The sequence below is a fragment of the Microcaecilia unicolor genome, chromosome 9 (assembly GCF_901765095.1).
Source record: "Microcaecilia unicolor chromosome 9, aMicUni1.1, whole genome shotgun sequence".
NCBI lineage: Eukaryota > Metazoa > Chordata > Amphibia > Gymnophiona > Siphonopidae > Microcaecilia > Microcaecilia unicolor.
The window spans coordinates 58,533,829-58,547,714 of record NC_044039.1 but is presented as its reverse complement, the minus strand read 5'-3'; the positions used below and the strand labels follow the sequence as shown (position 1 = coordinate 58,547,714).

The following is a 13,886-nucleotide window of genomic DNA, read 5'->3' as shown; positions in this document are numbered from 1 at the left end:
GCTAGATGACCGAGGGGTAAAAAGGGCTATCGGGAAAAACAAAGCCGTAGCAGAGAGATTAAATTAATTCTTTGCTTCAGTCTTCACCAAGATTTGGGAGAAATACCAGTGCCAGAATTGGTATTCAAAGCTGACGAGTCAGAGAAACTGAATGAAATTTCTGTAAATCTAGAGGATGTAATGGGGCTATTTGACAAATAGAAGAGTAGCAAATCTCCTGGACCTGATAATATTCATCCCAGAGTAATGATGGAACTGAAAAATGAACTTGCGGAACTACTGTTAGTAATATGTAATTTATCCTTAAAATCGAGCGTGGTACTGGAAGACTGGAGGGTGGCCAATGTAACTCCGATTTTAAAAAAGGTTCCAGAGGAGATCCGGGAAATTATAGACCGGCGAGTCTGACATCAGTGCCGTGTCATATGGTAGAGGCTATTATAAACAACAAAATTACAGAGCATATTCAAAAGCATGGATTAAAGAGACAAAGCCAACATGGATTTAGTGAAGGGAAATCTTGCCTCACCAATCTACTACATTTCTTTGAGGGGGTGAACAGACATGTGAATAAGGGTGAGCCGGTTGATATTCTTTATCTGGATTTTCAGAAGGCATTTGACAAAATATCTCATGAAAGACTCTAGAGGAATTGAAGAGTCATGGGATAGGAGGTAGTGTCCTATTGTGGATTAAAAACTGGTTAAAGGATAGAAAACAGTAGGGTTCAATGGGTCAGTATTCTCAATGGAGAAGGGTAGTTAGTGGTGTTCCCCAGGCGTCTGTGCTGGGACTGCTGCTTTTCAACATATAAGTGATCTAAAGATGGGAGTAACTAGTAGGGTAATTAAATTTGCAGACGACAAAGTTGTTCAAAGTTGTTAAACCATAAGAAAATTGTGAATGGCAGATGTTTAAATGTGAGCAAGTGCAAAGTGATGCATGTGGGAAAGAGGAGCCTGAATTATAGCTACGTAACGCAAGGTTCCACGTTAGGAGTCACCGAGGGAAAAAAAAAAGAGATTTCGGCGGTGTCTGATATGTTGAAACCCTCTGCTCAGTGTGCTGCAGCAGCTAAGAAAGCAAATAGAATGTTAGGTATTAGGAAAGGAAAACAAAAAATGAGGATGTTATAATGCCTTTTAATTGGTCTATGGTGTGACTGCACCTCGAATACAGTGTTCAATTCTGGTTACTGCATCTCAAAAAAAAAAAAAAAAAAAGAGTAGAATTAGAAAATTTACAGAGAAGGGCGATGAAAGTGATAAAGGGAATGGGACGAATTCCCTGAGGAAAGGCTGAAGTGGCTAGGGCTCTTGAGCTTGGAGAAAAGAAGGCTGAGGGGAGTGTGATAAAGTCACATCCAGGATAGTTGGGTTAAGGCAGTTCCAGTCTGAAATACAAGTCCCAGAAGGCATTGCAGGCAAGGAGCCAGAGGGTGAGATGAAGAACCCGGACTGGACTCCTAGCTGCAATCAGGGAAGACATGGGTGTAAGTTGGCAGGTTGTGTAGAGTGGCTGCCACTAGGCGGAAAGAGAGTTAGGAAACCCTGTGTGCAGGAGCTCATCATTGGTCTCATTAGTCTAATGCTTAACACAGCTGGTACGGGTTTGGGGACGCTAATGGAAAGAGAATGATTGGTTGTGGTAGCTGAAGCCAGGGATTGATTACGCAGGTGGGAAGGAGTCTCAGCAGTTCAGTTCAGAAGAGAGAAGCAGAAGGAGAGAGGCAGTTGCAGGCTGAAAACTCTTGGGCAGGGAGGTCCCTAAAGTATTTGCAGGCTGAAATTCCTTGGGTAGAGGGAGTCCCTAAAGTATTGAACTCTCCTGAAGGTAAAGAGGATAGAAGGTAGAAACTGCTGCTTGGTGACTGAACTGTGAACTGAAAGAACTGTTTGTCTTGGGAATTGAACTACTGTTTATGGTGCACTCGATAAAGAGCCCAGACTGGAGCTGACTGTAAGCCTGTATTGAATCCTGGTATGTGCTGATAGCCTGCTGCTTAAAGGGGACTATTTGCCACACACTTTCAGGTGGCTTATATATGCTGCTGTTGGAACTGTGCACTAGAAACCTGCATGGAATAAGAGTCCTTAAGATTGAAGTTACTGGTGGACATCTATTTCTTCATTGTACCGGGAGCCTGTGGCTGGAGGAGATTGTTCTATCCTTGGCTGCACAAGAAAGGTACCTGGTTACAGGAGATACGATAGAGGTCTATAAAATAATGAGTGGAGTGGAACAGGGAGCATGCGATGAAGCTACAAAGTAGTAAATTTAAAATTAATTAGAATTTTTCTTTACTCAACGTGCAATTGAACTCTGGAATTTGTTGCCAGAGAATGTGGTAAAGGCGGGCAGCTTAGTGGGGTTTAAAAAAAAAAGGTTTGGACAGCTTCCTATAGAAATATCCACAGACCATTATTAAATTGACTTGGGGAAAATCCACTGCTTATTTCTGGGATAAGCAACAAATATTTATCAAACTTTTTTGGGATCTTGCCAGGTATTTGTGACCTGGATTGGCCACTGTTGGAAACAGGATGCTGGGTTTGATGGACCTTTGGTCTGTCCCAGTGTGGCAATACTTATGTACTTAAAGTGATTCTATTAGTTACCACAATTAAGAAACTACACTCAACCCGTATTAGCATAGTGAAAGCTATTCTATCCAGTGAACCAACACAAGCCGTGTTTTGGCTCACAATGCCTATGTCTGGAGGGGGGGGGGGTTCAAGTGACAATATTAATCCAATATAAACATGCCCAGCATTCCAGCTGAAGGCAAAAAATTTGAAACCCTATGAGGCATATTTTCAAAGCACTTAGCCTTCCAAAGTTCCAGATGGAACTTTGGAAGGCTAAGTGCTTTGAAAATTGCCTCAATGTTGGATCTAAGTTCAGAAATGTTGAAGATGTATTCTGTTTTTTTTTTGTGTGTGTTTTTATTTATGATAGTCTAAGTTGATAATTTTTCTGAAGGCTGTGCAAATTATACTGCCGATACATTTTAGCTGTTGCTGGGTTATTACTGGTACAATATGGTCAATTTATTTGTAGCATTTGTATCCCACATTTTCCCACCTATTTGCACCTAATTACCTAACCTTTGCTAATGTGACAATCTAGCCTATTCAACAGCTTCCCCCCTCTCCAAGTGATATCACCACATTTCTATTAAAAACCTGATTTAGAACAATTTTTGAAAAAGCGGGAACTCTATGCAGTTTTACTTATCCAATAGGTCAGTCCTGTTTACACCAGATAGAGAATGTACTGTATCTTATTTAACAGTTTTAGCTCACCAATACAATGCCAACCAAACCATATATACCAAATGCACAAATTAAATGATTTGTCTAGATTTAAACTAATCTATTTGGTTAAGTGAGATGTTAATTTGTACAAAGTGGAATCGGTCCATGTCCAGCGGCAAAGTCAAAAGCTTGACATTAAGTTGCAGCATAATGCACTTCCCCACCATAAATTTTCAAAATACTTTAAATATACCAAATAGATGTGATCAGATATATTTCACATCTTCATATAAGAGGGTAAATTTGTGTCTTCATATTTTAAAAAGTAACCAGACTGCAAATTCAATTGTTTCTAGGGCAACATACTGAAACGAGTAATGACTGCTGACACAGGCTTATCCTGAAGGCTGGTCTTTAGAACTTCCTATGAGAAAATCAGACAAGATCCCACATCTTCAAATACACTAATGCCAGCCTTTAAATCTATATTTCTCAACTCCATTCTAAGGGGGGGGGGGGTGGAGGCAGCTAGGTTGTCTACATATCAAATGAATGTAGTACAAGATCTGCATACAGAGGAAGTGCATGCAAATTCCATACATATTTGTTGTGAGTATACTGAAAGTAGAGTAGCTGACTGTGTCCCAGGAACTGGGTTGAGAAACCATGTTTTAGACAGATTGCCTTCAGTATGTTTTCTTAAGTTTTCCACTTTTACTCCCTTACCTCATGCTTTCCTCTCTCTCAGGACAGGTTAATTTTGAGAACTTAACCAGGTAGTCAAGTTCTTTAGAAGACAGGTAGGATGCACCATTGCGGCCTTCTCTAAAGTCTTTCTGCACATGCTCCTGGCATAAGTTTTTAAGCACATATTGGGCATGAAATATTGTACGTAGTTTCTTCTTCTCAAGCTCAATTTTCATAAGAGCGTCTCGTCTCAGAGCCTTCTTTTGGGCTTTCAGCAACTGTTAAGTCAAAGTAACAAATCACTGATAGGCTGCTTTGAATGCCAATATCCAATAGTTTAATATAAATTCAGAACCATGAAGCAAATTTAGTCTACAAAACTTGTAAAATTAAGGCAATTTTAAATGTAAAAACCTCTGAATAGCTTTCCTACTTGAATGTGCTTACAATCTAAGTTGTGTACTGAGGCAACAGAGGGCAAAGGGACTTGTTCAAAGACACTTGGGACCATCAGTGGGAGGATTGGAACCCTGACCCCAGGTTTTAACATGTTAACCGCTACACTGCCCTTACATTCTTTCACCATTAGTGTATTAGAGGCAAAGGATTAAAGTAGTAAACTGCCTCAAATTACTTGAAGTTGAAATTATGTGCATTTGCAAAAAAATATAGCTTCTCTGCAGTCCTACAGCTCAATCTACATAACTTTTATAAAAACTCACAGGTTGTTATATATTACTCTGACTGTTGCTTTGTTGGGTTTTGTATTGAGGATTGGTTTTGTATTGTAATTTTCTCAAAAAATTTAACACAAAATGAGAAGGAAAAAAAAAGTGACAGGAGGTTCAGGCCCATCTAAAGTGATATGCATGAACCTGGAGGAGGGAAGATACCACTGCAAAGGTAATCTTACAACAGAGGAACAGGATAAACAAGTGCCAGCAACAAGATTAAAGGATATCTAGTATCATGTAGGCTTGACAGCAGTGTTGAAAGCTTTTATCTAGGGGTGAACATTTCCCTGTTAAGTTTAAAGTAATAATTCTATCAGAGCTGTTACAGACCATCCAGAGCCACACTCTGCTTTGATATATTCCTTTGGGGGGGGGGGGGGGGGGTAGTTTGTTCCAGTAATTTATAAGTCATTGGTTACCAGTCTATGCCACAGTCCAATTTAAAATCTGTTACTTATAAATGAATTTATGGGTTAGCCCCGTTGTATTTTAGATCACTTTATTCTCTTAAAAATCTATAAACAGCCCTATTTACTTCCTTCTCTAAAAATGATCAAAGACTCAGAAAAGAAAGATGTTCAGATTTCACTATAAATTATTTTCGATTTCTAAAATAAGGTAATCTGTACTAGTTAAATGAGTTTATCTAAGACTTTTTGAAATACGTATATAAACCTTGCTCATTGCATATAATTCCTGAAGTGTCCAGCTTCATGTATGCTGGGACCTGCTTTGAACCTTGCGGTATTAGCAGAATGTAAGTTACATGTTAATGCATAGGAGAGCTTTCCTGGATTCAAATCTATCTTGACATTTAGTCACAAATGACCTTGCGTCATCTGATTTCACAGACTTAAATAAATTCAGCTCTACCACCAATGAATATTTGCTCCATTCCCTTATATCCTCACCTCTTGATATGAATAGAAAACAAAATTTACTTTTATTTGCTTTACTAAAACAGTTTTAGCCCCCTGCTTATAGTTTGGGAATACAATATTCAAACATTTGCCATTTTCCTGCCTGCTATCCTAATATTAAACCACATCTTTGTCATTAGCATTTAGCATGTTAAAAGTTCTGTCAAGGCAACAAACACAGTAGGAATGACAAAGGGTAACCTGGATTGCTAAACTGTCCTTTGATGACTGGAGTGGACAAATCAAGAAATAAGGGTACATAAAGGACTCCACATAGGCTGTGTTTCAGTACTACCTGTATCAGAAGTACATGAACAGTAACATTGAAGAATAAACAAATTAAAACTGTATACAATTAGGTGCATATAAAATCAAATAAAACATTAATATATAAAATCCAGAAGGTAATAACCAAAGTTTTAAAGCATTCTCAATTGAACACAGGACAGGAATTAAACATTTTTAATCATTTACCTTTGACGGTCTTGCTGCAGTCACTTAAAATTTTTAATGACATTTTGCCATTATGTTTAATATACATGTTTAATAACTGCTTTAATTTGATTGTGTAATGCAGCTTGTGTAATGCTAACATTTTGGTTATTACCTTCACCCTGCCCAGTGCATTCTAGAATGCACTGCAAAGAGCAGGGCACCACCATGTTGCAGATGTGTCCAATATGGTCTCAATTAACTAACCAGCAGGCAGGAGCCAGTGGGCTTTGGTCCTGCATGTAAGGTACAGGGCCAAGAGGGCCCCCCTATTCACCGGCACTAAGGTAAAATTATGTATCATACCTGATAATTTTCTTTCCATTAATCATAGCTGATCAATCCATAGACTGGTGGGTTGTGTCCATCTACCAGCAGGTGGAGATAGAGAGCAATCCTTTTGCCTCCCTATATGTGGTCATGTGCTGCCAGAAACTCCTCAGTATGTCGATATCAAAGCTCCATCCGCAGGACTCAGCACTTAGAGAATTACACCCACGAAGGGACACTCTGCCCAGCTCACCACCGCCGAAACGGGGGAGGGGAATTAACCCAGCTCATCCCCACACAAGTGGGGGAGGGGAATCCGTCCAGCTCATCCCCGCGGAGCGGGGGGAGGGACACCACACCCGCCGATGCGGGGGGGGATCTGGCTTATCCTGCAACCGCAACCGCGGGAGGAGCTGACTGACCCTAACACCGCCGAAGCGGGAGGGGTACAAAGCTGCCCTACAGCCGCACGAAGCGGGAGGGAGTGCCGGCAGAATTTAAATCTCAATCCAGCCCCGTAAAACGGAGGGGAGCGGAATGCAGCAGCTCACTGTAACACAAACTCGTCTCAACTCTTGATGAATCCAAGTGAAAAAATAACGAACACGAAGTCTTCCTGAACAGGAACTGAAGACTAAACTTGAATCTGAAATGCAACCAGAATATAAACAGTACAGATATCTGGGAGGGGCTATGGATTGATCAGCTATGATTAATGGAAAGAAAATTATCAGGTATGATACATAATTTTACCTTCCATATCATCAAGCTGATCAATCCATAGACTGGTGGGATGTACCGAAGCAGTACTCACCCAGGGCGGGACATAGAAATCCCTGACCGCAACACTGAAGCTCCAAACCGGGCCTCCGCCCGAGCAGCCACAGTCAAGCGGTAATGCTTGGAGAATGTATGGGCCGAAGCCCAAGTTGCCGCCTTGCATATCTCTTCCAAGGAGACGGAACCGGCCTCTGCCATCGAGGCCGCCTGAGCTCTTGTGGAGTGAGCCTTCAGCTGGATAGGCGGCACCTTCCCCGCGGCCACATAAGCCGCTGCAATGGCTTCCTTGACCCATCTTGCCACTGTAGGCTTAGCAGCCTGCAGACCCCTACGAGGACCTGCAAACAGGACAAACAGATGATCCGATTTCCGGAAATCATTGGTCACTTCCAAGTATCTGATGACTCGTCTCACATCCAGAAATTGAGAGCAGAGTATTCCTCTGGGTAGTCCTCCCTACGAAAGGAAGGGAGACAGAGCTGCTGATTCACATGGAAGCGAGAAACAATCTTGGGCAGGAAGGAAGGCACTGTGCGAATAGTCACTCCTGCCTCAGTGAACTGCAGAAAAGGCTCTCGACATGAGAGCGCCTGGAGCTCGGAAACTCTTCTGGCTGAAGTGATAGCCACCAAAAAGACTGCTTTCAACGTCAGGTCTTTCAGAGATGCCCTCGACAAGGGTTCAAAAGGCGGCTTCTGCAATGCTCTTAGCACCAGATTGAGATTCCATGCAGGCACCACAGAGTGCAGAGGAGGGCGCAGGTGATTAACTCCCTTGAGAAAGCGCACCACATCTGGCTGTGAAGCCAGGGAAACACCCTTCAGGCGGCCCCTGAAGCAAGTCAGAGCCGCTACCTGGACTTTAAGGGAACTGAGCGACAGGCCTTTCTCCAGACCTTCTTGCAGGAACGCCAACACTGAAGAAATTGGAGCAGTGAAGGGAGAAAGTGAGCCTGCTTCACACCACGCTGCAAAGGTACGCCAAACCCTGGCGTAAGCAGTAGAAGTAGAGCGCTTCCTTGCTCTCAGCATAGTGGCGATGACCTTGTCTGAGAAGCCCTTCTTCCTCAGACGCTGCCGCTCAATAGCCAGGCCGTAAGACCAAAGGGGGAGGGATCCTCCATCACCACGGGACCCTGATGCAACAGGCCCTGCTCCACTGGCAGCCGCAGAGGATCGTCGACTGAGAGCCTGATCAAGTCCGCATACCAGGGACGTCTGGGCCAATCCGGACCCACCAGGATTATCCGGCCTGGATGCTTTGCCACCCGGTCTAGCACCCTGCCCAGCATGGGCCAGGGCAGGAACACATAGAGAAGCTCTTGTGTCGGCCACTGTTGGAGAAGAGCATCTACTCCCAGGGATCGAGGGTCCCGTCCTCTGCTGAAAAAGCGCGGCACTTGGCAATTGGCCGATGACGCCATCAGATCTAGGCTCGGCTGGCCCCAGCGCTTCGTGATGCCCAAGAACGCCTGAGCAGATAGCTGCCACTCTCCGGGCTCCAAGGTATGGCGACTGAGAAAGTTCGCCTTGACATTCATGACTCCGGCAATGTGGGCCGCTGACAGCTGTTCCAGGTTCGCTTCCGCCCACTGGCCTAGATTCATGGCCTCCTTGGCTAGAGGGGCGCTCTTGGTACCTCCCTGGTGGTTGACATAGGCCACAGCAGTGGCATTGTCCGACAGGACCCGTACTGGCTTCAACGCCAGTACCGGGATGAACTCCAAAAGCGCCAACCGAATGGCTCTGAGTTCCAGGAGGTTGATAGACCACTTTGCCTCTGCAGGAGACCAGAGCCCCTGCGCTGTCCTTCCCAAGCAGTGGGCTCCCCAGCCCGTCAAAGAGGCGTCCGTCGTGACGACAATCCACTCCAGGGTCACCAGAGGCATTCCTGCAGACAACTTGTCTGTCTGCAGCCACCAGCTCAGCGCCTTGCGCACTGCTGGGTCCAAGGGAAGGCGCACAGCATAATCCTCCGACATCGGAGTCCAGCGCTGCAACAGAGAGTGTTGTAGTGGTCTCATATGAGCCCTGGCCCAGGGCACTACTTCCATCGTGGCCGTCATAGAGCCCAACAGCTGCACATAGTCCCAAGCCCGAAGAGGAGAGGCTACTAGGAACTGGTCCACCTGAGCCTGAAGTTTGACAATCCGATTGTCTGGCAGGAACACTCTGCCCACTTGGGTGTCGAATCTAACTCCCAGATACTCCAGGGACTGAGTCGGGCGCAGCTGGCTCTTCTCCCAGTTGATGATCCACCCCAGGGAGCTCAAAAGAGCAACCACCCGGTTCACACCTTTGCCGCACTCTGCATAAGAGGGGGCTCGGATCAACCAGTCCAGATAAGGATGGACTTGTACTCCTTCCTTTCGCAGGAAGGCCGCGATGACCACCATTACTTTGGAAAAGGTCCGCGGAGCAGTAGCCAACCCGAAAGGGAGGGCTCTGAACTGGAAGTGTCGTCCCAGGACTGCAAAACGCAGGAAGCGTTGATGAGGAGGCCAGATGGGAATATGCAGGTACGCTTCCTTGATGTCCAAGGAAGCCAAGAACTCTCCTGCCTTCACTGCCGCTATAACAGAGCGGAGAGTCTCCATGCGAAAGTGCCGCACTTTCAAGGCCCGATTGACCCCTTTGAGGTCGAGGATAGGCCGGACAGAACCTCCTTTCTTTGGTACCACAAAGTAAATGGAGAAACGTCCCTTGCCAATCTGATTTTCTGGCACCGGAACGACCGCACCCAGGCGGATCAGGTTGTCCAAGGTCTGCTGCACTGCCACAGCTTTGACCGGAGACTTGCAGGGAGAGAGTACAAACCCGTCTCTTAAGGGTCGGCAGAATAGCTTGTAGCCGTCTCTGATGACTTCCAGCACCCAAGCGTCTGAAGTTATTGTGGTCCACTCGCCCAGAAACGAGGACAGCCGTCCTCCAATCTGCACTGGGGCGTGGACCAAGGCCCCGTCATTGGGTACGAGATCCTGGGGGAGGACCGGAGGGAGCACCTCCGGGACGGCGGTCTCTGCGAAAGGAATGCTGCTTGGGGGAGAAAGTCCTCTTGAAGGAAGAGGGGGCAGAGGAGCCCGACCTGCCCGGGCGGTACCGACGGGCTTCCTGAAACCGTCCTCTGGAGGTACCGGAACGAGTACTAGCCCGAGCCCTGACCTCTGGTAACTTCTTGCCCTTAGACGTGCCGAGATCGGTCACGATTTTGTCCAGCTCGACCCCAAAGAGCAGCTTGCCTTTAAAAGGCAATCTAACCAGGCGGGATTTAGAGGCGTGGTCAGCAGACCAATGTTTCAGCCAAAGCCACCGCCGCGCAGAGACTGTCTGAGCCATGCCTTTAGCTGAGGCTCTCAAGACATCATACAGCAAGACTGCCAAATAGGCTAAGCCCGATTCCAGGGCCGGCCAATCAGCCCTCAAGGAATGATCCGAGGGGGAAGCCCGCTGCACCATAGTCAGGCACGCCCTGGCCACATAGGAACCGCAAACAGAGGCCTGCAAACTTAAAGCAGTCGCCTCAAAGGACGACCTTAAGGCCGCCTCCAATCTTCTGTCTTGTGCGTCCTTTAGGGCCGTGCCACCTTCCACCGGCAAAGCCGTTTTCTTAGTCACCGCAGTGATTAAAGAATCCACGGTAGGCCACAGATAGGCCTCACGTTCACTTTCAGGCAAAGGATAGAGGCGGGACATAGCCCTAGCCACTTTGAGGCTCGCTTCCGGGACATCCCATTGAGCCGAAATTAAGGTGTGCATGGCATCATGCACGTGGAAGGTTCTAGGCGGGCGTTTCGTCCCCAGCATAATGGCAGAGCCAACAGGGGCTGAGGGAGAGACGTCCTCCGGAGAGGAAATCTTCAAAATGCCCATGGCCTGCACTAACAGGTTGGGCAAATCCTCTGAGCTAAAAAGCCGCGCTGCAGAGGGGTCATCCGCTCCAACCGAGCGAGGATCCGTCTCCTCCAAGGAATCCGCAAAGGACCGTTGGGAGAACTCAGATACGCTGCCCTCATCTACATCGGAGGAGACAAGGTCCTCCAAGGCCTGGGAATCAACCCGAGGGCGTTTACCTCCGGGGACCTCAACCTCTTTACCAACGAGGGGAGCAGGGGCAGCGTTTTGCATAAGGAAGGCCTGATGCAGCAGCAAAACAAACTCGGGGAGAAACCCCCCAGACTGTGCACTTCCGCAGCCTGGGCTACAGCCCTAGACGCACCCTCAACCGGCGCTCAAAAGAGCGGGGGAGAGACATGCTGCGCATCCAAAATGGCATCCTGCGTGACACTCCGCGAAGGAGCCGCGCGGGAAAAACGGCGCTTAACTTTAGCCGCTTTGGTGCCGTCGCCCAAATTAAGGGCGTCCATGGCATTAATGTCTCCCTCAAGGGCGGCCCACGAAGAAGCCGTCCGAGCCGCGTGGCTGGCCAAGATGGCGGAGGCGAGCAGCGGGGGATGGGCGTTTATGGCGGGAAAAACCGCCACGCTGGAGGAAGAACCGGGACACTCATCGGTCACGAAACTGTCACCCAACAAGGGCGAATCAGACTTTAAGACCCCCGCATCCCCTCTAGAAGCGCCTAAGCGATCCGGGGAGCGACTCTTTGCGCCCTCGCCCTCCGACGCCATATGCCACGTGGAGATCAATCGGGGAACCCCCTGCCCGCTATAAAAAGGTAAAAATTACCTGCTTTCCGCTCCAAGCTGTAACGACCTGGTGTCCCAGTGAGTAGCTGCAATAAACGTTTAAATAAACGTCGAAATAAACGCCTTTAAGGACGTTCAAAATTATTTTTTTTTATTTTTTTTTTTTAACGGAGCCAGCGGGAGGGGGGAGAAAAGGAGGGACCTGGCGCCACCAGGTTTGCACTTGCTCAAGAAGAGCCCTCAACCCCAGGCACTCAACAAAACCTAAAAATTAGGCTTGGAGGCCTAGCCAGAGCTGCTGTGTGTGACCACCACCTGCTGAGATAGAGAACATACTGAGGAGTTTCCGGCAGCACATGACCACATATAGGGAGGCAAAAGGATTGCTTTCTATCTCCACCTGCTGGTAGATGGACACAACCCACCAGTCTATGGATTGATCAGCTTGATATGGAAAATATAGTTAAGGTGGTGGGGGTAGGGGTGAAGAAGGGTTGCCACTAGACCCCAAGCAATTTGTTTATTTTCTTTAAGTAGGGGGTAACGGGTGAGGGTATTGCTCAAATGTCTTGTAGAGGTGGGGGAGGAGAGTACACTGGTGCAGAAAGGTACTTTGCAGGGAGATCAGGTAAGGCTGGTGGAAAAATTCACATGGTAACCACACAAGTTTGGCCATGCTTTGTACATCAGTGCAGCATATGTGAATGCATATCAGGCAATTGTTTGAATGCAATGTATGGCCATGTATGCTGTGCCACGGTAAACTTGTACTCAGTCCCTTCCTGCACTGCTTGCTGGCATATGCCTTGTGGTTTCTGCATGGCTGAGCTTATGGTGCTTTCTGCATCAGCACCTGAGCTACAGTACCTCTTTATCCCACCCCATGGTGAATCCTAGAGGTGAAGGGCTACATATGCTTTTAAATAAATCTACAGTAAAGTAAAAAAAAAAAGTGGCCTATTGTTAAATGCAGTGGGTGAGAACCTACGAACCAGGTTTGATTTCCATTGCAGGTACTTGTGACCCTGGATGAGGTCTTAACTGTGCATTCATTGCTTCATGTATAAAAGATTATGAGCCCAAGAGGGACAGAGGAAGTACCTGCAATATCTAAACTGCTTTTATTGTACCACTGAAAGGCAGTATCAAATCCATGACCTTATCCTTTTGGAAACACAACTTTCCCTAATCACCTAGTCTGAAGCAGTTCTTAAGCTATAAGCAAAAGATGAACTGTCCACTATTTCTGGCTAGAAAAAAAAAAAAAAGTGTAACCAGGTTTCCTTTCCCCTTACTATTCGGACAATAGTGGGGTGTAAAATCCAAACTTACCTCTTGGCCAAGTGCAGAAAATGTTTTCTGAAGTTCCTTGGCAAACTCCAAATTATGTACCACTTCATCATATTTTTCCACTGCCTCCTGCAAATAGGCCAAGGTGAAAGATTTACTAGAACCCAAACCTAAGTTACTATGTTATTTATTAACCCAAAGTAAAATATTCAAACTCATTCACAAGAGTTTGGCTTCATACCAATTTTATCTTAAAAGCAAAGTCTAATATTCCTACCCAATACTTCAGCCTTTTCTTCAATTTTCATGTTTAATAGGGTAAGGACTGTACAATTAAGTTGAGAAAACTAGGATTTATAAAAATTAAAAAAAAAATGGGTGCAGTCCCAGAATTAGAACTGGTGTAACTTTCTGAATACTTCATGCTAGCTTCTAAATTACCAAGGCACATCCTTTAAAACCTTAAACCGTAAGCTCTGAAAATTGGAATCCCAAAACAGATGTGATCTATAGAATCATGATCCATAGACCTTCACACCTACTACTACTAACACCAGCATTTATATAGCGCTACCACACGCAGCGCTGAATATTTGACAGAGAGACAGTCCCTGCTCAAAGAGCTTACAATCTAGGTAAAACAGACAGACAAGACATTATGGGCAAGGGAATTACAGGGTAAAGAGGAATAGGGGTGGAGGAGGGCAAATGAGTATCGGCTAGGAAAATCCCTAGCCTGCAGAAATCCCCATTTGTTGGCAAGACTAGACCACTACACATCTACTATAATAAAACTCACCCTCAATGTTCTGAA

General features: G+C 46.1%; 1 protein-coding gene across 1 annotated transcript in view; it reads right to left on the bottom strand.

The window, feature by feature from the left end:
- The window catches only part of CAPRIN2 (caprin family member 2), a 701,412-nt gene that overhangs the window by 537,609 nt on the left and 149,917 nt on the right, over nt 1-13,886 (bottom strand). Inside the window, 2 exon segments of the mRNA XM_030214677.1 lie at nt 3,984-4,222; nt 13,115-13,201. Coding sequence (XP_030070537.1) covers nt 3,984-4,222; nt 13,115-13,201 — 326 coding nt within the window.